Source organism: Rhinatrema bivittatum, chromosome 1, assembly GCF_901001135.1.
Source record: "Rhinatrema bivittatum chromosome 1, aRhiBiv1.1, whole genome shotgun sequence".
Classification (NCBI taxonomy): Eukaryota; Metazoa; Chordata; class Amphibia; order Gymnophiona; family Rhinatrematidae; genus Rhinatrema; species Rhinatrema bivittatum.
The window spans coordinates 764,808,733-764,833,987 of record NC_042615.1 but is presented as its reverse complement, the minus strand read 5'-3'; the positions used below and the strand labels follow the sequence as shown (position 1 = coordinate 764,833,987).

Below are 25,255 nucleotides of genomic sequence, written 5' to 3'. Positions count from 1 at the left end.
TAAATTTGAGAGACTGAGATCGTATCTAACAGGTCCTGCTGCTCATGAGTGAAGTTCATTCCTGTCGTAGTGTGAGCAAAAGAAACCCATTTGGAGATGCTACACCCCTGCAGAGCTGTCGAGTAGACAGCGTTGTGTAGAACTGTTTCATGTAGAACAGAATGCAATAAATATCATTGATGCTGCTATCGGATCAGCAATGTTTTGACAGCTTTGTGTGAACCCCTTAGCAAGTCCTTAATGTGGTTTCTCCTCACAGCTCAGTACCTCCCAGTTTCCCTGTCTAATTATTAAGCGCAGCCTTCTCAAATCAATTCGGCAAATAATTATTTTTTAATCATTCTTTACAGACCAGAGACGACTTCTTGGGTCAAGTGGACGTGCCGCTCAATCATTTACCGGTAAAGTTTATTTTAACTTTTCCATGTCTTTAAATGTCTGTCTGGAAAATATTTGTTCATGGTCATTATTTAAAAAGCAAAAAAAAAAAGGAAAAATCATTATTCCGTTAGTGTCAGAAACTTTTTATATTTAGGTTTAATTTCTTTTCTTGAAAGAGGGATGCTGGCATGGATTTTTTGGAAGAAAGGAGAAGAAATGCAGCATGCTTGTTTGACCCCCTTCGTCTAAGTTCTTTTTTTTTTTTTTTTCAATTTAATCTTTATCTTCATTTCAAATCATATAACATACAGATCCTTTACAAGATAAATGTAATATTATATCCATGCAATAAAGGAAGAGAAATGCATATTCCAAAAGGCCACAATCACACTATTACTTTTCTAGTCCACATTAAAAGGGGAAACAAAGGAAAACAATGTTAGGTGGATCCTTATTCAGACAAAGAGAGGAGACCATGATATATATTGCTTACAAATAGCACACTTCCTGAATATTACTAACTCTCTCTTTATCACTCAGGAGCCTAACCAGGTTCTGGCTCAGAAAATACAAATGTATTGCACTCATAATTTATCAAACACTTACAAAGGTACTTAAGAAAGAAAGTAGCTCCCAATGATAACACTTTCTGTTTAAACAATAAGAATTGTTTCCTTATAGCTTGAGTAACTGCAGATACATCTGGAAAAATTTGGATTTTCTGATCACAAAAGGAAAATGTTGTAAAGAAAAAACATCTTTATCCATTTCTAAGTAGAATGACACTAGGAGAGTAGCTGTAACTGCAATTTTGTCCAAAGAGGATTCGGGAAAAGTAGATATGCATGGCTCCATAGTGGATAATTGATCAAAATCCCCTTCCACCATATTCAGATTTGTCTTGTTGCTTGGAAAGTAGTATATATTTGTATGGTGATAATAGCAGAGTCATTCATTTTTAATCTGTAAGGGATAGGGAGTGTGTGAGTCCTTAGTGCTGTAGCATATTTGATGCAGTCTCAAGGGTGAGCCCCTGAGGCCTACGCAGGCAGATGGTGAACACGCCTTGTAGCAGACATTCTGGAGCTTCACCTTTATCAGCCACCTTATCCTCAGGTTAAGCCCTTGGATTCTGGCAAATTCCTTATTTAGCTGTTCAAAGGCTTGAATTGCATCATCCTGGTGTCTGAACCCTTTCTTGTGAGGGCCATGTGTTGGGCCACCAAAGTGGAATACTCAAGATATAAATTGCCTATAGTAATATGTGAGTCATAGAAAGTGTTGTATTGCTTTGAGGCCTACAGACTGGGGCCATTCTGAGATGGATTTTAATTTCTCTGGCTCCATACTCCAGAAAGTGAAGATACGCTTCTCTAACTTAGCTTAGAGATGATGCTCACGGTGCCTTTGAAGAACCTTTTTCACATGGTGACGGTGCTCCGACAATGGTTTTGAGAAGATGAGAATGTTGTCTAGGTAAATCACCACATGGGACGAGAGCAGGTTTCAGAAGATTTCATTTACCCTTAAATTGGAAGACCGCAGGAGCATTGTCAACTGATAGGTATTCATAATGTCTGACTCATGTGTTAAAAGCAATCTTCTCAGATTTGGATCAAATATTTGTGCACCTCGGAGATAGTCAAAGAGCTTTCAGATCAGGGGAAGCAGATATCGATTTTTCTTAGTAATCAAGTTGAGACCACGATAATCAATGCAGGGACGTAAGGACCTATCCTTCTTCCAATGAAAAAGAAGGGCTACCAAAATGATAAGGGGAATGGAACAGCTCCCCTATGGGGAAAGACTAAAGAGGTTAGGACTTTTCAGCTTGGAGAAGAGACAGCTGAGGGGGGATAAGATAGAGGTGTTTAAAATCATGAGAGATCTAGAACGGGTAGATGTGAATTGGTTTTTTACTCTTTCGGATAATAGAAAGACTAGGGGGCACTCCATGAAGTTAGCATGTGGCACATTTAAAACTAATCGGAGAAAGTTCTTTTTCACTCAACGCACAATTAAACTCTGGAATTTGTTGCCAGAAGATTTGGTTAGTGCAGTTAGTATAGCTGTGTTTAAAAAAGGATTGGATAAGTTCTTGGAGGAGAAGTCCATTACCTGCTATTAATTAAGTTGACTTAGATAATAACCACCGCTATTACTAGCAACTGTAACATGGAATAGACTTCGTTTTTGGGGTACTTGCCAGGTTATTATGGCCTGGATTGGCCACTGTTGGAAACAGGATGCTGGGCTTGATGGACCCTTGGTCTGACCCAGTATGGCATGTTTTTATGTTTATGTTTATGTTCTTAATCCAGCCCCTGCAGGTGAGGAGGAGGAACGAATAAAGCTTCAGTCCAGTTCTCCTTGATGTATATTTAGACATCACTTTTGTTTTAGGAGCAGAGAGCAGATAAACTCAGCCTGTAGGTGGAACCTTGCCTGGGATGAGGTCTATGAGGTTCGATGAGGTGGCAGGACCTCTGCCTGTTGTTTACTGAATACATCAGTGAAGTCGGTATTCTGCTGTGGCAGGCCTGAAAGTTCGGAGATGAAAGCCCGGGTTGCAGGTACCACATAAGAGACCTTGGTTTAATACATTGTTCATGACAATTAGGGCCCATCTTGCAATTTGCATCGTTGACCAGTCGAAGAGGGGCTGATGATGCAGAAACCACGGCAGGCCAAGAATTGTGGCATTGATTGCCTTTGGTAAAACGTAGAGGCTGATTTATTCTACATGTAAGACCCCAATCTGCAAGGTCAGTGGTACTGTCATCTTAATAATCTGTCTCGCTAGAGGATCTCCATAAACAGAAAATATCAAAAGTGAGGAACTCAAGGGAACTGTGTTATAGTGTTGAACCAGATCTTCATGGATAAAGCTACCTCCAGCACCAGTGTCCAGAAAGGCAAGAGCATCAACAAGGATATCCTCAAAACCAGTAGCTGTGGAGAGGTACAAGGATGATCTAGGGTGGCCTCTTCCACCAAACCTAGGTCCTTGAGTTTCCCAGTTTGTTTGGATAGCACCTTGCAAGATGACTCAGGACAGCACAGTATAAGCTGAGGTTGAGTGTATAACACCTCTGTCTTGTCTGAGATCCTAAAACGATCCACTTGCATGGGTTTTGCTAGTGGTGAGCCTGACTCTGGAGGAGGATAATTAGTCACAGGCCTCTGAAATTTTGGGAAAAATTGGACAGGACAACAGATCAAGCTTCTTTTTTGGCCTATTCCTGGAACCTCATGTCTATTCGCTCCTCCAGGATAGGTGGTAAGTCTCATGCTGCCAGCTCGCCCTTAACACTTTCCACAAGTCCCTGTCGGAAAATTGCCAGCAGGCTGTCGCTGTCCCACTGGAGTTTGGAGGCAAAGGTGTGAAAGTGCACTACATACTCCCCCCACAGACCAGAGGAGCCTTGTCTGTTCTACAGGAGTTCCAAAGTCTTGGAAATTGAATGACTGGGTTTGTCAAAGACTTGGCAGACCTCTTGCAAGAAGCAAGACAGATCCCCCAGGAGTGGATCATTTTCCCAGAGGGCCGAGGGGCCCCCAGGCAGTGTGGTACCACCCAGCAAGGAAAGAATGTAGGTTACCTTGACTCGGTCTGTGGCAAATAGTGCCTGTAGCTCAAATTGCATCCGACATAGGTTAAGAGACTCTATAGCTTCTAGGAATCCCCATCATACCTCAGAGGTGAAGGCAAGTGGAGCATGGATGTGGCAGGTCAGGAGATGCGTGCTGGAGCAGGCCAGGCTGCAGTGCCATGAAGATAACCAGGCATGGTTTTTGACTGATCGTGCTGCTGTTGCAGCTGTGCCGGGGGGGGGGGAGGGGAGTCCTCCAAGCTCATGGCCTCAGCAACCTGGAAGGAATAAGGGAGTGTGTGTAAGTCCTTAGTGCTGTGGCATAGTTGACATAGCCTCAATGGTGATCTCCCGAGGGCGACGCAGGTAGCTGGTGATCATGTCCTGTAGTGGGACAGTTTGGATCTTCATCTTTACCAGTTCCTTCCTCCACAGATTGAGCCCTCGGGTTCTGGCAGCCGGTAGGACTTAGGTGGGTCCCTAGGGCAGAGTTGGTAGTTAGTCTGGTCCAGGAACGTGGTGAGGTCCAAGCAAAAGGAAAAGATCTGGAGTGACAAGCTGAGGGCAGACAACGACACAGAAGATGCTGAAGCTGACAACAAGGAAGACAAGCTGTATGGACTGGGCTGGGTTGGAAGACAAGGCAGGACATGGCTGGAAGAGAAGACGAGGCTGGACTGGAAGGCATGGCAAGGCTGGAGAGATGAAGCAGGAACCAGGAATGTAGAAGAAGCAACATGCACTGCATAGGAATGCAGGAGAATGTTGCTGATGTGAGGAAGGGAAGTCCAGGAGGCCCTTAAATACAGCTGAAGTGCTGACATCATCGATGGGCGTCATAGTCACTTTCCTGCCATGGGCCCTTTAACTAGCGCGTGGTCCAGTGTGCGCATGGCTAAAGAGGATCAGAGGAGCGGCTGAGATGGCGGTGTCCTGTGCTGCATGAGGAGAGCCTGGTGGCATCCTGCCACAATCACCCAGCGAGCTGCGTCTGCATTCAGGATGAGTTTAATATCTTGTGGGGCCTTACCACAAGCTGCAAATCTTAACACAGTCCTCTCCATATCATTATATATATCTAGTCTATCTTAAAGCTTTCTCAACTGCTACCACAGATATAACTTCAATTAGATCTTTCTCCACATTACCCAACCTTCATGATATTTAATATTAGTGACCTCAGAGATTTTTACTACGTTAATTGATATAATGATTTCTCCGTTCTAGAAACCACCCTCCAAATGTCTATAAGAGAACTATTATTAGGAACCTCAGATTCCAGAGGTGGCTCTTCAAAGACATATTAGCCCCTCTCAGTTCGTCGTCAGATTCCTGAGGCAAATTGACAGGAACCTGGTAACTCGGGACCGGGATTCTCCAAAATCTTCAATCCTCCGAAGAGATCTTCTTAGGGAATAGAAGAGTTAATTGGCCTTCCATCCTTGATCTGGTTGGATACGGAGTCATTTCTTAATGTTTGAGGCTTTGTGTGTGTGTGTGGGGGGGGGGGGGGTTAGGAGCAAAGAGAGCCCTCCCCATCAAAGCCAAAAGAAGTTGGGGTAGTTCGATGGTTAACATGGCAATCCGTAGCACCTGAAGTTGATGACAAATAGGCAAGTGTTTCCCCCTTGCATTTTCTCCACATATATGATGGCTACAAACTCAAAGATAGGAGAAAAGTTCTCTTTGGTGTGCCAGTGCGTCGCAGGAGTGTGACCTTTCATCTGTCCCAGGGTCCCCTCTGATGACATCACAAGCCCAATAGGGGACAGCGGAAGACTGCCAAGCACTGACATCTCTCAGCTGGGCTCCCTCTCTCTCCTCTCTCTCCTTTCTCTATCAGCAAGTGTTCCACTCACTGAAGCAGGAGCACTGCTTTTCAGCTGTCCCGGAGCCCTCTCTGATGACATCACAGGCCCAGTTCGGAAGGGGGAAGACTGCTTAGTAACTGCCATCTCCCAGCTGGACTTCACTTTCTCCTCTATCAGCAAACATCCTGCTCACTGAAACAGGAGCGCTGCCTTTCAGCTGTCCCTGGGCCCCCCTCTAATGATGTCACAGGCCTGATGGGGGAGGGGGAAGACTGCGAACCGTCCTCTCCCAGCTGAGCTCCCACTCTCCCCTCTCTCAGCAAACTTCCCCCCACCTTCTTCCCAGTTCTGATGGTCTTTAGCCTCTTTTATAGCTGAGCCATCTTATTTTTCACATTTCACTTTTGATCATAGCTCGTTTTCTAAAGAAAGTCTCTTCCCTCAGGGATACTGCTGATCTCCATGCCCTTGTATTTATACTTTCGAAAGATTAGGAAAAGTCAGCAAATGCTTCTGATGACTGATAGCATGACAATATCCCAAAACGCCAGGGAAGAGGAGCTTACAAAATTTTAATTCTATTTCACCTGAAAAGTGAAATGGAACCTGAGGCGGGGGGAGAAGAGCAAAAGCATCATGTCAGTGAGGAATGTGCGGGTGCCAATATAATACTGACATGAAGATTTTGAGGGTCCATTTACCCTGAACCGTTTTAAATTTAATTTCAAAGACTTGAATCAGGTGGATGCTGTGCATTATGCGGCTGCACCCAACATAAGAAATGCCATGCTGGATTAGACCAAGGTCCATGGAGCTCAGCATCCTGTTTCCGACAGGGGCCAGTCTGGCTTCCAAGTACCCAGCAGATCATCTATTACTTGTAATTCCCAGGGCCACAAGTGCTGACTTTCCCCAGTCTGTCTGGCTAATAAATGTACATCCGTCTTTTGAGCCCCCCTAGAGTACTTGAATGAAATCTGCTTTGAAGTGCTGAAAAGTGCGAAAAGCGGAATATAAAAATCTAAATAAATAAATAAATAAATAAACTATATTGCCTCGACCACATCCTCTGGCAAGAGATTCCACTGCTTCATTGTGCACTGAGTGAAAAATACTTCGGACAATTTGCTTTAAATCTGCTGCTTCTTAGTTTCATGGACTGTCCCTTAGTCCTAGTATTATTTGAAAGGGTAAATAACCATTCCCTGTTTATCCATTTCATCCTACTTATGATTTTCTAATTCTCAGTTATGTCCCTTCTGTCATCTCTTCTCCAAGGTAAAGAATTAATATTAATGCTTCACCTTTCTCCATATGGGAGCTTTACCATCCTTTTATCATATTTTCGCCTTTCTCTCTGTCTAATTGGAAATGGAATGACCAGAACTGCACACAATACTCAAGGGGGCAGATTTTCAAAGGCTACGCGCGTAACCTGAGAAAATCTACCCCTGTGTGCGCCGAGCCTATTTTGCATAGGCTCGGTGGCGCGCGTAAGCCCCGGGACGCACATATGTCCTGGGACTTGCAAAAAGGGGCGGGCTGGGGGCATGGCCGGAGGCGTGGCAGCGGTCCAGGGGCGGGGTCGAGTGCTCCGGCACAGCGGCCTGTGCTGGGGTATGGTGCGCCGGCAGCTGGCCGGCGCGCGCAACTTATGCTTGCCTCGGGCAGGCGTAACTTTTGGAGCAAAGATGGGGGGATTTAGTTAGGGATGGGGGGTGGGTTAGATAGGGGAAGGGAGGGGAAGGTGGGGAGAGAGGCCGGAAAAAAAGTTCCCCCCCCAAGGCCGCTCCGATTTCCGAGCGGCCTTGGAGGGAACGGGGAAAGCCATTGGGGCTCCCCTTGGGCTCGGCGCATGCAAGGTGCACGTGTGTGCACCCCCGTGCGCGCGCTGAGCCTGGATTGTATAACATGCGCGCGGCAGCGCGCATGTTATACAATCAGGCGTAGATTTGTTCGCGCCGGGTTGCGTGAACAAATCTACACCCGCGTGTAGATTTTAAGATCTGGCCCAAGGTGCGGCCACACCATGATCTATACGAAGGCATTATGATATTCACAGTTTTTGTTCTCTATTCCTTTCCAAATAATTCCTAACATTTTATCTCTCTTTTTGACTGCCGCAACACACTGAGCTAAAGATTTCAAGGTATTGTCCATGGGGACTTCAGTGTCCTGTTCCTGGGTGATGACTTCTAACATGGAGCCAAGCATTGTGCACTTGAAGTTGGGATTATTTTTCCACACGTGCATTACTTTGCAATTGTTTACATTAAATTGCAGCTGCCATTTAGAAACCCAGTCTTCTTGTCTCATGAGGGCCTTCTGTGGTTCCTCACATTCTGCTGCTGCAAATTTGGTCACCTCACTTATTATTCCTTTCTCCAGATCATTTGTGGATATGCTAAATAGCACAAGTCCCAGTACAGAACCCCTGGGGCACTCCAGTAATGATCTTTCTCCATTTGGAAAGCTGAGCATTTAGTCCTACCCTCTCTTATCTGTTTTTTAACCAGTTAGCAATCCACAACAGGACACTGCCTCCGATACAATCACCTCCCAGTTTCCTGAGAAGTCTCTTATGGGGGATTTTATGTATTTGTTTTATTTTATTTATGTTCCACTTTTCAGCACTTCAGAGTGTTTCCCTATCCCCAGAGCACTTACAATCTAACAGGGTGATGCATCAAACCACGTTGGAACTCTAATGCGTGTTACATCACGTGATATACAAAATATTTTGCATCTCTCCACCCAGATACCCATCCCTATTACAATGGTCTTCTTTGCATGTGGATTTGCATGCATGGAAAATGCAAATGCATGCAAAGAAGGTCATTACTATTCAATTTTATGTAAATGTTTTATCACAGCCGACCGAGATTAGATGTGAGGTGGGAAACCTGGGACCCTAACGTGGTTGAGAGAGTGTCAGTCCGGACCACCAACTCTCTCTAAAATGTAAATAATAAAAAGCACCCGCATGGCGACAGCCCTGGCCCCCTCACCCCCCTGTAATCAATAAAATAAGGCTCCAGCCCCCCTTCCCATCCCCAATATCTAAATGACATTGACGCCTCCCCTATGCCCCCACCCCCTCAAGTGACACTAATTATTTCCTGAATTAAAAAAATAAATAAAACAAAATGGTCCTGGCCCCCCCTTCCCACCCTCCCCCTCCAGAGGAAAAAAATGTTGTGTCAAGGTCCCCATCCACCTTTCCACTCCCCCCCCCCACCCCTGTACCTAAAAAATGGATCCTGCATTGGAGCTAGGTGCACCCTCACATCTGGCCCAGTCAGTGTCATTTTCCAAAATGGCGTAGACCTCGCTTTGTCCCACCCGGCCCAATCCCCAGACCTTACCCCAGTCACATGATTGATGCAGTGTCAGGTCGGTGCCATTTTGGAAAATGGCCCCATCTGAACTGGGTGCGAGGGTGCATCGGCCCTGACGCGGGATCCGTTTTTAGGTACAGGGGGCGCAGGAGGGGTGTTAGGGTGAGGGCCAGGAAACATTTCTTTATCCTTTCCGGGAGTGGGGTGGGGCCTGGGGGCTATTTCTTTTATTTTTTAATCTGGGGGGGGGGGGAGGCAGTATTGCCAGTAGCTATGGTTGAAGCCATGATGATTGGCGCTGCTGCTCACAAGTTTCAAACTTGTGCCAATTCATCCCCTTTTTTGGCTATTTTTCTGTGAGGTCTTTTGCATAACAGGTGCAGGATGCCAGTGCCTCTGTTCTCCATGTTTGCCTTGAAGTAGGGCCGTAACCTGGCATTTGTGAGTGGAAGGCCTCGTTTTGCCGCCAGGTGTCTTTGGCCGGACTTTTCTTTCTTGGAGTCTTTGTATGTGGAGTTTACATTCCTGGGTCCCTGGAATGGCTCTGCAGATTCACAAGGCATTTGGTGAAGCAGCAGGGGAGGTATCTGGCTCTCATCAACAGGAGCAGCTCCAGGAATACTTTCCCAGAACAATAACTTTATTGCTGAAACTCTCCAGGTTTTCCTCAGGCCCTTTGCCCAGACCTTAACTTCTTCACACAGTAACCCTCTTCAGCATTAGGGGTTCCTTTCTGACAATCTGATTTTTACCATATTTTCTATCCAGCAGAATACACAGGGATCAGATAACTTACTTCCTCCCATGTCTGTAGATACCCCAGCCTCCTCATCTCTAGCTCACAGCACATTGATTGATTTACTTTTGTCTTGATGCCATGAACTTTCCTTAAGGCATATGGCAACTCTGCCAGGTAGTCAACAGCATTTTCCCCCATGCTGTCTTCTCTCACGCCCTGCTTTCTCAGACCCCTTCCAAAACACAGGATCTTTCCTCAGACGTCCTGGTTATAACCTGGACTGAACCAAATGCATTTTTTTTTTAAAGACATCTGATATTGAGGGGGGGGGGTTCAATTTCTAGATGTTTTATGGCAGCTCTAGATTTTAATTATATTAATTTTAACACTTTTTCATTTTGAGCAATGAATTTTTCATTGAATTGTTCATTTTTCCAGTTATGGCTTAAATGTGCTAGCATAGATATGTGTTAAAAGCCACCTTGCAAATAAATAAATATACATAGATATGTAAAGGCCAAACAGAGTCAAAGCATGAAGACCAGGGAGGACCTGGAAACCATTTTCTGCCCTATCGGTTTGAGTGAATAAATGCCAGAGCTTCCGGAGCTGCCTGGTTTCTGCTACCAAGAATGCTGCCAGTGCTTGGCTCACTAGGTTGGAGCTGAGCTTAGAGAGGGCGAGAAGGACGGAAGGGCTGGGCTAGGGTTGAGAAAGTCACACACACTTTGTGAACAATCTCATATAATATTATATCTATATCTATATATATATATATATATATATATATATTTATAATTATCACATATTTTCAAATGTCTTAATCTTTTACTTATTAAAAATTTGTTGTAGTATTTTTATAGAATTTATGGCTGTGGGGCCATGGCAGACTCAAGATGTACGTTGCGCTGTAAAAGTAGAAAAGTTGTTTATTTTATTTTCAAATGAATGATTTTTCACAGTGTGGCATACTGGGGAAGGCCGGGCATAACTTTCAATAACTTATCAGAGTCCGTTAAACATTTGGTTCCTGTGTTTTAAATCACAGTATGGAAAGGAGATGATGCTTTAAGGCCGGGCTTCCCCAACCTGTGACCTGGTGACCCCATAGCCATTTGGGTTTTCAGGATATCCACAATGAATATGCATGAGATAAATTAGCATATATAGGGTTTCCAGGACAGGTTGAGGAAGCCCTGCTTAGCGTGGCCATCAGAAATGCAGTGGTACTGTACTAAATTTCAGTGAGAGAGAGAAAAGCATGGGAAGAAGCACAGCACAGATGCTGGTGAGACTATGAAAACTAAATTGTGCAAAAATGTGACTCCGGGTAATAGGAGATCGCTGGAGAAGTCAAAGTCAAGAGTAGCATAGCTTGTCTCATTTGAATAGAACTGATGAATGAAGTTGTAGTTGACAAAGAATTTAAGATCATGAGGAATTTGGCCCAATGAACTTCATCCATTGTTCCCAAGGACAATTTAGCTCAACTAAATGTTCCTAAGTTGTTTAGAAGAGTCAGCAAATAAATTATCGATATATAAAAATAATAAATAAATATACAACAGTATTATTAATAAAAAATTATAATAAAACTGGAACAGTGTTTGCATAACAAATACAGCATTGCCCCGTGCACTAACTAGACAGTCCAGACTGCTCCAAAGCAATTATAAAACCTCTTGGGTATTGTAATAAATGTGGGTCCTTTGGCCGTTCATCCTGCCAAGGAATGAAATATCCCCAAAATTATCCTGACTGTCAACAATTGTGTACAATTTTACATCCAGTAGAATTTAAATTAGAAAGAATGCTCTCATAGCCAGTTAAAATGATTCCTGAATAAAGGGGCTTATAATAAAATGAGGATTAGAGAACTTGGAACAATGAACCAGAAATTCTAAATCAAGAGTAATCTGGGAAAGAAATCCCAAAGCCAATCAAAACGTGTTATAGGGCTGAAATATAAGAATGGCAATTGTTTGTTTTCATATCTACTTTATTAGACTTTTTGTCCAAACATATAATGGGGTGGTGAATTGAAGTCTGACCTCTGTAGTAGACCTTCAGACAGGAATGGGAAAGTAGAAAATTCTGCAGGTTTATCTTTATAAGTCTCTTAAGAGTACTCAGTATTCCCTCAATAGTCCTGTCCTCAGGAGCTACGTGTCTCATAGTTATATAATCCTGTATGCCTGCAAAGACCTCCTAACTAATTCAATTTTGTTTGACCTGTAGTGGCCGCATGGCAACCCATCTGCTCTCTGATATCTCATTCTCTAACCTTTCTCTTCCACCTTTGAGTTTCTCAGAGATATACCACAGAGAACATACAGCAGCCTAAGAGTCGCAGATAACGTCCTTCCTCCCATGTCTGTAGATACCTCAGCCTCCTCATCTCTAGCTCACAGCACACTGATTGATTTACTTTTATCTTGATGCCTTGAACTGTCCTTAAGGCATGTGGCCTTAAGGTTATTTGAGCCCAACGCAAAGTGATAAAATACCATGTTGTGGTATCTAGACAATTACCCTAACCACGCCCCTTTTTTTCTCTGGCGCTATTCTCCCGTTTCGAGCAGGGAGAGGGGGAGATGGGAGGCGAGAGAGCGCTTCTGAGGAGGCACACATATTAGTCAACTTTTTATACCACCGTTAAGAAGGACCATTCTGATCTCGGGATGAGGTTTTGGTGGTGGCCTAGGTTTTGGGGGGCAGTTTTATATGCACAGTCAGAAGTACAAACAGCACAGTAGACATCACCTCAAATTTAGAATGGCCCCTCTTACAGTGGTATAAAAAGTTGACTAATATGTGTGCCTCCCCCAGAAGCGCGCTCTCTCACTCTCTCCTTCCCTGTCTCCCTTGCTTTCTCCCCTCTCCCTGCTCGAAACGGGTTTGCAATATTTATCGCAAATTCTGTTGCGGCCATAACACACAGCTATCGTAGGCATCACTCCAGAAAAAAAGGTATAGTTATTTCCGGCTTTAAATCCCACAATAATGTACGTTACAGTGTTGCACGCAACGTTAAGTGCCCCTCATTTTCATAAAATTCTCCCACTTGGCAAATTTTTTTAGAATTTGCATACGCATCTTGCGATGCGTTATTTATCACATGCATTAAGGCGTTATCATGGGCGTTAGGACCCTAACGCGATTTGATGATTGACCCCCTTAGATTGTAAGCCCTCTGTGGACAGGAAAATACCCACAGTACCTGAATGTAATCCACTTTCAAGTACCAAAAAGCGAACTATAAATCAGATAAATAAAAAAATAAATAAAAGAGGGAAATGCCTAATATTTAAAAAATTGTTAGAATTTGTAAGATGGGAATTTACAAATCACTGATATTTAGTCTGTAGTGGTATAACAGAGCACAGAGATGTGGGTTACAGCAATGGTATTTTGCCTTCTGAACTAGTTCACAAGCCTATGTTCCTTCTGTTTACATCACAGTTGTAAGTAAATGGCCATCATTTCAAAGATTTTTTTCACTGGGTTTGACTTGGCTGCGTGATGTGCATTGTTCCTAAAAGTAAACTTTTTTTTTTTTCAAGTAAAAAAAAAAGTACCAAACAGCAGCAAAATGACAAAAATGCAAAATCTGGCTCAATATGCCGCAGCAAACCTCTCATTCTTTTTCGACCTGATCAACTATGAATAAAAAAATTACAGAAACAATCATAGTTATTTTTTTTTTAAAGAGATAATCAGATTCTGATTTTACCACCCTTGACAGAAGCCCTTTACTATTTTCCTTATTGTTAAATTTTTAATGTCTGCTAAATCAATGATATTTTAATAGAAGAACATAACATTTTGATTTGCTGGGAACCATCGTCATGGTTACGTGAAACAGTGACATCAAACCTCCTGTACGTACCAAGCAGTCAAATTATGGACCTCTTCTGGGGACTGTGTTCTCCTGTTTAAACTTTGATTTATTGTTTCTGGGATTGCTATTTTCCTTAATTACATGTGTATAAAGCGGAGGGAGCTCTCTTCGTTTCACAGTCCAGCTTGATATCCTAAATTTAGATTTACAGTGCTGCCTGTGTGTCCTTTTAATATTACCAGTTAACTTTATCTGACTATTGTCTACTCACTATGGTGGTTTTTTTTTTTAATTATCAAGCTAATTCTCTTTCAGGAATATTAATACTCTTTTAGTAGTATTAATATTTATTATATTTTTAGTACCATCAGTGAATGCTGAAGATACTTTATAATCAGTGTAAAGTAATTTAAATGACTGCAATCCCTAGAATTACTACTGCTTCTATTTATCATGCCTATAGCACTACTAAACATATGCAGTGCTAAACGTACACACACAAGGGACAGTTCCTTCTCCATAGAGCTTACAGACATAGGGCTGGATTCATCATTCTTTGCAGAATGATGAAATCCAGTAAAGAAAGGGAGGGGGGGGGGGCTGTGAAAGGTCACAGCTGTTCGCACCCTGCGGCAGTGTGATTTAGCCAGCTGCACCACAAAGACTGCACCACAAAGGCAAATAGCGCCACCGTGAAAGGTGGTGCTATTCTCTGCACTACTGCCGGCGAATAACCCCCAGAGTCAAGAGAAACCTGCAGGAAAAAAAGAAACTTTGAGAAATTAATTTGGAGTGGAGGAGTAGCCTAGTGGTTAGAGCAGTGGCTACGAACCAGGAGACCAGGGTTCAATTCCTGCTGTCGCTCCTTGTGACCTTGGGCAAGTCACTTTACTCCATTGTCTCAGGTACAAAACTTAGATTGTAAGCCCTCTGGGGATAGGGACTTACCTCCAGTACCTGAATGTAATCCGCTTTGAAGTGCTGAAAAAAAGTGCAAAAAGCGGAATATAAATCTAAATAAATAAATAAATTAAATAGCTAAAACCAACAAGGCTGTGATCAGGAGAATTGGGAATTAAGATTTAAAAGTAGCCTGAAAAAGGCTACTTAACCCACTCCCTGAGAGAGAGCCCACTCCAGTATCAACACTTAAATCTCCCTCCCTGCCCTCACCCATTCACACTGGCCCACACCCCACCTAGGTAACCCCCCACTACCTCTCTTTATTCGTTCCTCCCCACCCCTGCCTCCCCCAGCTAACCTCCCAAAGCCTCTACCAAATCCCCCAGCCAATCCTACTCTCCCAAGCAATGTCATCATTTCAATTTGAAATGTTTCTCTCTAGCCCTAATATAAGTTACCTCATTACAATGTAAAATGTTTTGTTATATAAATGACCTCGTTACAATGTATATAAGTGTTCTATGTTTAAGTGACCTTGTTACAATGTAAAATGTTATAAGATACAAAGTACCTCATTACAAAGTAATATTAATGTTATTTTAAATGCTATCCCCTTACTATATCATATTTGTTACTATTTCCACCCATTTCTTTAGATCATAGATAAGTTACCTTGTTACAATGTAAAATAGGGCAGACCTTGCCCTATTCACTCAGTTTTATGTAAACCGATGTGATATCTCGATCGAATGTCGGTATATAAAAGTAAATAAATAAATAAAAGCGGTTTTAGAGGGGAAATGAATAAAGCGAGAGACCATGCAGCAAGGTGGAAGTGAAGAGTCAGGAGTTGGCGGTGGCGAAGAAGGACATAAATAGCAGTTACTTGTCCAGTTACTTGTAGGGAGAGAGAGAGAGGAGATGTAGTGAATGCACTTGTAGGAGAGTTAAAAAAGCTTGAACTGTATTCGAAGTGAATAGTGAGTCAATGCAGAGACTTTAAAAGAGGAGTTGTATTGGCGATGTGAAAGATACGTCATGCAGATGAATTCTGAATAGATTATTTATTTATTTATTTATTTATTGTTTTTGTTATACCGAGTTTCATGATAGGCATCACATCAACCCGGTTTACAAATAACAAGGAGTGTAAAGCATAACGTAACGTAAAAAACAATATTTTCAATAAGAACCTTGAACTTTAAATACAGTGAATCAGAAAAAGGGAGAGGGAAAGTTACAAAAAACAAGGAAAATAAACTTGGGATGGAAGGGGAGAAATTGAACAGCAAAATATTTACATTTCAGCCTATTGATACATTAGAATAGCAAGTGAAAAAATAAGACTATGAAACAGTACATAGGTAATCAAATGAATAAATATGACACAGTTGTGAATGGTAATAGTATGATAAATATTCAGCAGGAATTAGTGAGAGAGGGTTTGAGGTTGGTTGATTCGTGTTTACATTCCATTATTGCATACGAGTTAGTGCTAGTGAGAGGAGGTTTTATTCAAGGCTTGGAAATGCTTTTTTGAAAAGCAAAGTTTTTAGTCTTTTCCTAAATGTTAAAGAGCATGGCTCTTGTCTCAAATCAGGTGGGATCAAGTTCCAGAGAGCTGGACCTGCTGATGAGAAGGCTCTGAGACTCAAGGATTTATGTTGGTAGGTTTTGGCCTTTGGAATTTGGAGTAACTCTTTGTAGTGTTCCCTGATAGGCCTGGCGGAGGTGAATTTTTTAAGTGGTATTTGTAGGTCGAGTTGCGTGTGTTGGTTGATAGTTTTGTAAATGATGTTAATGGTTTTGTACATGATTCTATAGTGGATCGGAAGCCAATGGAGGTTTTTGAGAATAGGTGAAATGTGGTCAATTTTCCTGGAATTTGTAAGGACTCTGGCTGCAGAGTTCTGAACCATTTGTAAAGGTTTGGTGTAAGAAGCTGGGAGGCCTAATAGTAATGAGTTGCAATAATCTAGTTTGGAAAAGATTATTGCTTGCAAGATTGTTCTGAAGTCCTGAGTGTGAAACAGCGGTTTTATTCTTTTCAGGATATGTAATTTGTAGAAGCAATCTTTGGTGGTTTGGTTAATGAATGTTTTGAGGTTGAGACGATTGTCTAGGATGGCTCCTAAGTCTCTTACGTGGGTTGTTTGAAGGAGTGTGGGTGGTTTAGGAAGTGTGTTATTGTTTTCCGGTGATATGAGCAGGAATTCTGTTTTCGAAGCATTGAGTACAAGGTTTAGACTGTTGAGGAGAAGTTTAATTTCTAATAGGCAACTGTCCCAGTATTCCATTGTTTTTGAGATTGATTCTTTTATAGGGATTACGATCTGTACGTCGTCTGCAAAAAGGAAATGTTTCAGGCTTAATTTTGTAAGTAGTTGGCAGAGTGGTAGCAGGTAGACATTGAAAAGGGTGGGTGAAAGTGATGATCCTTGCGGCACTCCTCTATTAGAAGGGTGGTATTGGGATTCTTTATTATGAATTTTGACTCTGTATCCTCTGTTTTCTAGAAATGTTTTGAACCAGTATATAGTATTATAGTAGAATGGGAGACTTGTGAGAAGCAGGTTTTGGTAATGTTCCAAAAGGAAGGGGACAGATTTTAGTGGTGATATAGAGAGAGAAACACATTTTAATAATGTTTTGAATGTGTGTAGAAGAGAGGTGGAGTCATAAATGACCTCAGGGTTAACAGTATATAGGGACTGGAAGGATTAAAATGTTATCTATTTATTTATTTATTTGCGGTTTTTTATATACCGAGTTTTAGCAGAAGCCTTCACCCCGGTTTACAATAGAACAAATTAATTACATAGAACAGTCAAAAAAGAACAAAGAAAGGTTACAAGGAACAGTACAAGGGGGAAAAACAGAGGAAAAAAAAACCCGAGGTTTATGAGACCTCGAACTAAATGACTAATAGTCGGGGACTGAACAAAAACATATGAGCAACATTTGAGCAAGGATGTCAAGAGCAGATTAGAAACATTGTTAGCATAGCTAACTCAACTTGGAAACTTTGCTGGTTCGGGGTGGAAACTTAGCCATCGCAAGATGGAAACTGGGAAGAATATTGGAAATTATGTACAGGGTTATGTGTCTGTGGGGTGGGGAGGAACGTTACCAGGGTAGGGGGTAAGGAGGGGAGGAAAGGGAGGGATCGTATCATCATGGATTCATGGTGTGTATAGAAATAGAGAAAGGGGAAAGAGGAGAAATGGGTTTTGGGTGGAAAGGTAAGATGGTTGTAGCCATGGTAAGGTGACAGTGGACCATCCAGGCAGCAATCGGATTCCAGATTAAATTTATGGTGTAGAGAGGTAGATCTTGGAGTTTTCAGCATAAAGATGGTACTGAAAGCCATGGGAGGAGATCAGAGCACAAAGGGAACAAGTGTAAGGATAAAAGAGGGCCCAGGACAGTTCTAAGGCACACCGATTAGTAGTAAGGTAGCAGTGAAGGAGGTGCCACCTGAGGATGCACAAAAAGTGCGATGGGAAAAGGAAAGACAAGAACCAAGTCAGAATGGAGTTTTGAAATCCAAGTGGAAAAAAAGAATTTCAAGAACCCTTGGGAGGGTACAAGATATAAATCTTTTTTAAATTAGTAGGTGGTGACCAACAGTGTCAAAGTCAGCAAATAGCTGAAGAAGGAGGACAGAGTAAGTCCCTTGGATTTGGCCAGAAGGAGGTTGCTGAAGACTTGGACAAGGGCAGTTTCTGTGAAATGTAGAGAGCAAAAGCCGATTGGAGTCAATTAAGAATGGCTAGAGGTGAAAGAAAGTCAAGGTAGCGGAAATGAATAGTAAATTTATGTAGTTTGGATGTGAAAGTAGGAAAGAGCTGGGATGATTTATTTATTTATTTAGAAGTTTTTATATACCAGAGTATAGCAAGCTGCCTTCACTCCGGTTTACAGATATAACAACTTAGTACAATTTTTTATGAACTAATACAAAAATAACTAAGTACACTAGGTCACGAACTGATACAAACAGGGTATAAGTGAGATCAAACCGTGTATTGATCAAAAATAGATAGAGCATGTGTGACTTGGAAACAACTTGGAGTGGGACAAGATAGAGTAGATGGGTCCCAATGAGGATTTTTTTGAAGAGTGGTGTGATCAGAGCATGTTTGAAAGCTGTGGGGACATTTGCAATGGAAAGTGATAGATTGAGGGATGGTGATGGAGGGAATGACCGCAGGGAAAGTAGAGCTGATAAGATGGGTGGGAATGAGATCAGAGGATCAAGTAGTAAGTTTGGAGGAGGAGAGAAGATGGACAGTTGCTTTCTCTGTGATTCAGAAGAAGAGAGGGTGGAAGGGGGCCAAAGAAAGAGGAGAGGAGGGAAGGGGAGTAGTGGGGATGACTTGGTGGAGAATTCAAGATTAATCTTGTGATTCTGTCATGGAAGTAGTCAGTGTGCAGAATGTGAAGGAGAGGGGGGTGAGAGGGAGGAAAGTATGGCAAAAAGACAGTGAGGATTGATGGCAAGAGAATGTGTCAGATGGCGATCTGTAGTATGTGTTAAAATAGCAACTCGGGCCTGCTGGTTCCTAGGGGACTAGTTTTCTATTAGGGATATGCGTTCGTTTTGTTGTGTTGCATTGCTTTATGCACATACATCTTAATGTGTAGAAACCTGTCTTCACACACAATATTGATTTTATGCATTTGTACAAACATGCACGAGCAAAAAAAAAAAACCAAACACATTTTATACTCCTATGCAACAAAATGAAACAGCAATTATTTTTTTACATGCACATCCCTAATTTCTTCTCTGGAGCTCACCTTACCTAAGATGTCACAGTGACTGGTGAGAGAAATCAAACCAGCAGCTTCAGGTTTATAGTTCTGAGCCAAACACTTTTAGCAGTAGCAGCCAGTGACTCCCTGACTTTATTAAGTATTTGCCATTGTATTTTTGTGTAAAGACCTCGTGTTACGAGCCCCTCCATGTCACGCTATGAGATCACAATGTTGTCAGGTAGCGTTTGTGAGGGGGTTTTGCCTTGTAAGTAGAGGAGTAAACTCCATCCCTTTTAGTGCCATGAAACAAGAGGGATACAGCTCAGAGCTGTATCACAACTAAACTACCAATCATCAGCTGCCAGTTGGAAAAGCTAAGCTATGCTTGAACAGTTCTTATCCATGCTTGATACTCTGCTAATCAACATTTGTAATACCATCTGTTGGCATACAAGTTGGGCCCTGCAGTCCTTATCTGTCTTCTGTCAATAAGGACAGCGATGTAAAAATGCCACAGTGGGAAAGAGATCAAATTATTTCATGATGTGATACCTACGTTATAATAGGTGCAGGCATTGGTGCAGGATTTATTTATTTATTTGTTTTTATATACCGACATTCAATACAGGATATCACGTCGGTTTGCAGGGAACAAGTGAAGTTGTTTACATTGAAACAAGGTAGTATATAACTGGGATAAGCTTAGAAAGGGGAAAATAACATGAACTTGAAAGATTAACTTTAGGGTATGTTTGCTTGCTAAGATGAACAATTCTGCAGAAACTTAACATTCTGTGGTAACGGTTCTGTATAAATCATTTAACATTCTGTATTAGCAGTTCTGTATAAATAACTTGATGTTCTGTATTAAATATGTTTGGGTTTTGTTTTTTTTGTATAATTTAACTTAAGAGTATTAGGAACTTTAGGTTTATAGACAGTTTTATGTAATATGTGTTTAGTTTGTGGAATGGTGGCAACTTGGCTATGCACATGGTTCATTGGAGGATCTCTGGTAGGGTACAGGGAAGAGATGGTACAGGGATCACAGTCAAAACTGCCTCTGACAGTAGCATTAGAACACCCTAGGAAGTGATTTATCCTGACATTGCAAAAGTCCTTGAGGGCTTCATTAAAGGAGCATTTTTCCATCATATTCCTGTCCTTAGAAAATAAAAAAAAACTAAACACAAACCACTCTCTGCAACATTCCCTTGAGCCCACTGTTAACATCCATTCAGCATGTGCTGATGGAATGTTTTTCGAAATTGTTTTCTATAATGTAGATTGAAAAATATAATTCATTGGTAAATTCAGTCTGTGACACCCACCCTGCAATTACTCCCTGCCAGCATTCGCAGCAGTGTCTGCACCCCCATGCACAATTGCTCAGAGAGAACTGCAGGAACCAAGGCAGTCATATATAAGCAGCAATGCTTCACTTTAAAGTTTTGCCAAGATATTGAAAATCAACCCAAGCGTTCCCTGTACATACCCAGATCAGTCCAGACCGTGGGTTGAGCCTCCTGTCCAGCAGATGGAGACAGACCAAAACTGAAAGGGTATCCTATATCAGGACAGAGCCTACCCTGCAGCCCTTCTGTATTTGTCTGTCTCCAGCAGATGCGACAGTTCACCCTGCAGTTCCCTGATCTGTCATAGTTAGCCCTCTTTCGGCGGGTTATCTCCTTCATTTCTTTATCCAAGATCAAGCAAGTACTTTATTGTCTCTTAGTTTAAAAAAAAAATAAATTAATAAGTACATAGAATTGTCTCTGCATTTTTTTCTCTTCACAGGAGACAGCGCTGTCTCCTCGCTCTTGTGGGGCCCAGGGGGGCTTGCCCCTTGCATTCAGTAGCCTAGGCCCTTTTCCCGCTGATCCTCAGGTGGGGTGAAACTGGTGGTCCAGTCACTCCCCCCACCTGGCTGCTTTGCTCCGGGACGTCTCTTCCCCGGCAGTACACCTAGGGATGTGCCATTCCCCTATTTAAAGTATATAAAAAAAAAAGTGTACTTTTGATTTTGGGCATTTTTCTTCTTTATTGTCTGCAGCCAAGGTTTTTTCGTGAGGAGCGAGCAGGGTTCGATCTGCTGCCTCCGCTCCTCCTGGCAGCTTAGCCCAGCAAATTTCTCCCTGCTCGCGGCTTTTTCTCACAGAAATTGCCGTGTTCACACTGCTGCCTCGCGTGTGGAGAACTCTTGGCGCAGCTTTCGCACGAGGGACTTTGCTCTGGCTGTCTGCCTGGTGGGGGGGAGTGACTGGACCACCAGTTTAGTCACCTCCCCCGCAGTGACTAAAACTCCAACCCGGGGTCACTTATTCCACCGCATGGCCAAGTCCGTTCCCGGGCTGGCAAACCGTGGGAACAGCGGACATTTTGGGAGTTTCGGCAGCCCCCGATTCAGGGCTGCAGGAGAGTGAGGAGTCAAATTTCTCAGTTCCCCCCCCTCCCCCGATTTGAGCCCCGTGTGGCCCAAGAGGTGGTCCTTGACCCCTCCCCTCCGGCAAGTCCAGGCCACGTTTTTTATCTGAGTTTGTGCTTCTAATGCACAAATCTTACCTGGCCAGCTTGCAGGAGGAGGAGGACCCTTCCTCAGGTCCTCTTCCTGCCAAGATTCCACAGCTGCCCCCTTCACTCGCCCCCGCGGCTCTGGATCCGCAGGGGTCCGTCAGGGTGCGGGTGGTGCCGGGGGCCCCTCCCCCCAGCCCTTCTGGTGGCTCCGGTTCAGGATCCGGATGCAGATGTGGCATACACGCCCGCCCTCTAGAAGGGGATGATCCCTGGGTCCTACGATTATTTCAAAGGGAAGAACTGGAGCCCATCATTCCATTTGTTCTTCAGGAGTTAGGGATTGAGGGGCCCCCGGCAGATACGCTTACTGCCACGCTGCCTGCGCATATGGACCCGGTCCTGGCGGGACTTAGGGCTCCCACCTGCGCTTTTCCCTTCCATCCTATGCACAAGTTGCTGCTCCTCCAGGAATGGGAAGCTCCCGAAGCAGGGCTTTGCATAGGGAGAGCTATGGACAAGTTCTATCCTCTCCCTGAGGACTGCTTAGACGTGCTGAAAATTCCCACAGTGGATTCTTCAGTTTCTGCGGTCACCAAGCATACCACCATTCCAGTGGTGGGAGCCATGGCCCTGAAGGATGTGCAGAATCGCAAGCTTGAATTCCATCTCAAGTGTATCTTTGAAGTTCTGGCACTGGGATTTCGAGTGACGATCTGCAGCAGTTTCATGCAGCGGGCAAGCCTTAGGTGGGACCAGCAGTACTCGGCACCCAGGACCTCCTGTCTGCAGAGGCGGAGCAGGCTGAGAGGTTGGAAGGTGCCATAGCGTATGGGGCGGATGCTCTGTACGACCTCCTCCACGTCCAGGCAAAGGTGATGGTTTCGGCGGTCTTAGCCAGACGTCTCCCCTGGCTACGCACGTGGGCGGCATATCCGTCTTCCAAGTCTTGGTTGGGCACTCTGCCTTTTAAGGGTAAGTTGCTCTTCGGCAAGGACCTGGAGCAGTTTATTAACTCCTTGGAGGAGAATAAGGTTCATAAGCTGCCTGAGGACCATCCGAAACAGACGAGAGCCTTTGTTCCCTCTCGTTCCCGCTTCAGGGGCAAGCGTAGATTTAATGCTCCGGTGCGTGGAGCCTCTACTAGAGGTTACTCCTCCAGATCCCAGTCTTAGTCTCAGTCCTTTCGAGGCCACCAGTCCTTCCTAGATGGAGCTCCTTCGCCTCGAGCCCAAGCTGGCTTCCCATGAGATTCGGCTGGCCCATTCCTCCGTTCCCAACCTTGGTGGTCATCTCTCTCTGTTTTACGAGGAATGGGCCAGAATTACGTCAGACCAGTGGGTCCTCGAGATAAGAGATGGTTACGCTTTAGAATTTGCTCGCGATCTGCCGGATCTGCACGTCGTTTCTCCTTGCGGACCTTTGAAACAGTCTGCCATGAATCAAACCCTCACCAGGCTCCAGGGCTTGGGAGCAATTGTCCCAGTCTCGGCAGAAGAAATTGGCGCAGGCCAGTATTCCATCTACTTCGTAGTTCCGAAAAAGGACAATTCCTTCTGGCCAATCTTGGACCTCAAAAGAGTCAACCGGGCCCTCAAGATGCCACATTTTCGGATGGAGACCCTGAGGGCGGTCATAGCGACAGTTCACTCCGGGGAGTTTCTGGCGACTCTTGACTTGAAGGAGGCCTGCTTACACATCCCGATTCATCACGAGCATCAGAAGTACCTTCGCTTCCACATTCTGGACCAGCATTTTCAGTTCCAGGCGTTGCCCTTTGGCCTAGCCACTGGGCCGCATACGTTCACCAAGGTCATGGTGGTGGTGGCGGCCGCCCTCCAATGAGGAGTCCTGGCCCATCCTTACCTGGACGACTGGCTCGTGCGGGCCAAGTCGGAGGTCCTCTGTCGACAGGCAGTCGACTGAGTCCTGGCTCTCCTTACCTCTCTCGGCTGGATAGTCAATCTTCCCAAAAGCAACCTCCAGCTGTCCCAGGTGTTGGAATTTCTGGGGGCATGCTTTGATACCCGGGTCGGCAAGGTGATCCTGCTATACGCTTGGGCAATCAAGCTTATAGATCAAGTGCACAACCTGCTCTCACTCCTGTTTACTATGACGTGGGACTATCTCCAGATACTGGGGACCATGGCTTCCACCATCGACCTGGTTCCCTGGGCTTTTGCGCATATACAACTATTAGTGAGCTTCGCTATCCCACTGGCAGCCAGTGTCGGAACACTTTCAAACGATCCTCCCGCTTTCGGACTCTATCACTGCCGCGCCTTCTGAAGGGGATGCCCCTTCAGACTCCGCAGTGGGTTATAGTCATGACGGATGCCAGTCTTTCCGGCTGGGGAGCAGTCTGCCAGTCCCGGACCACTCAGGGATACTGGTCTCCAGTCCAATCCCGCTGGCACATCAATCGCCTGGAGTCCCGGGCAGTCTGTCTGGCCCTCCAAGAATTTGTTCCTCTGCTCCGCGGCAAGGAGGTACGAGTTCTTTACGACAACTTCACCACGGTAGCTTATATCAATCGACAGGGGGGGGCACCCGGAGTCGCCTGGTGGCCCTGGAAGCCAGCCAGCTCCTTGCCTGGGCGGAGTGTCACCTGGAGTGCCTAACAGCCTCCCACATAGCGGGCAAGGAGAATGTGCAAGCCGATTTCCTGAGTCGCCAGTGCCTTGATCCAGGCAAGTGGGAGCTCTCGGACGGAGCGATGGATCTGATCAACAACAGGTGGGGTCCCCCTCACCTGGACCTCATGGCAACCTTGAGCAATGCCAAAGCCAACAGGCTCTTCAGCTGCTGGAGGGAGCACTGTTTGGAGGGAGTGGATGCTCTGGCTCTCACCTGGCCCCACGACATACTCCTGTACGTGTTTCTTCCTTGGCCTCTCGTGGGCAAAGTTCTCAGAAGAATCGAACTTCACAAGGGGCTGGTCATTCTGGTGGCCCCATCTATGGTCTGCCCCCATCCTGGAGGCAGACCATGGTTCGCGGCTCTGGTAAACCTGGCGACGGATGGGCCCCTTTGTCTCGGCCATCTCCCTCGCCTGCTTCGGCAGGGTCCCGTATTTTTCAACCAGGCGGATTGCTTTTGTCTAGCGGCCTGGGTTTTGAAAGGAGACGTCTGAGACAGAAAGGATATAAGGAGGAAGTTATCTCTACCCTCCTTTGGGCTCGTAAGCCATCTACTTCTTTGGCTTATATATGCATTTGGAAGGTATTTGAGAATGTATGTGCTGAATCGGGTGTTTTGGCGCGCTCAGCCCCGGTCTTGGTGGTTCTTTCTTTCCTTCAGAAAGCCCTCTCCAAGGGTCTTTCCTTCAGCTTGTTGCGCGTCCGTGTCTGCTCTCGGCTCTCTCTTAGGTCGAGTGG

General features: G+C 44.4%; 1 protein-coding gene across 10 annotated transcripts in view; it reads left to right on the top strand.

Moving 5' to 3' along the window:
• The window catches only part of NEDD4L (NEDD4 like E3 ubiquitin protein ligase), a 907,002-nt gene that overhangs the window by 663,717 nt on the left and 218,030 nt on the right, over window positions 1-25,255 (top strand). For all 10 annotated transcript variants that reach the window (XM_029579603.1, XM_029579595.1, XM_029579588.1 and 7 more), the window contains one exon: window positions 351-401. In XM_029579603.1, coding sequence (XP_029435463.1) covers window positions 351-401 — 51 coding nt within the window. The remainder of the gene's footprint in view (window positions 1-350; window positions 402-25,255) is intronic.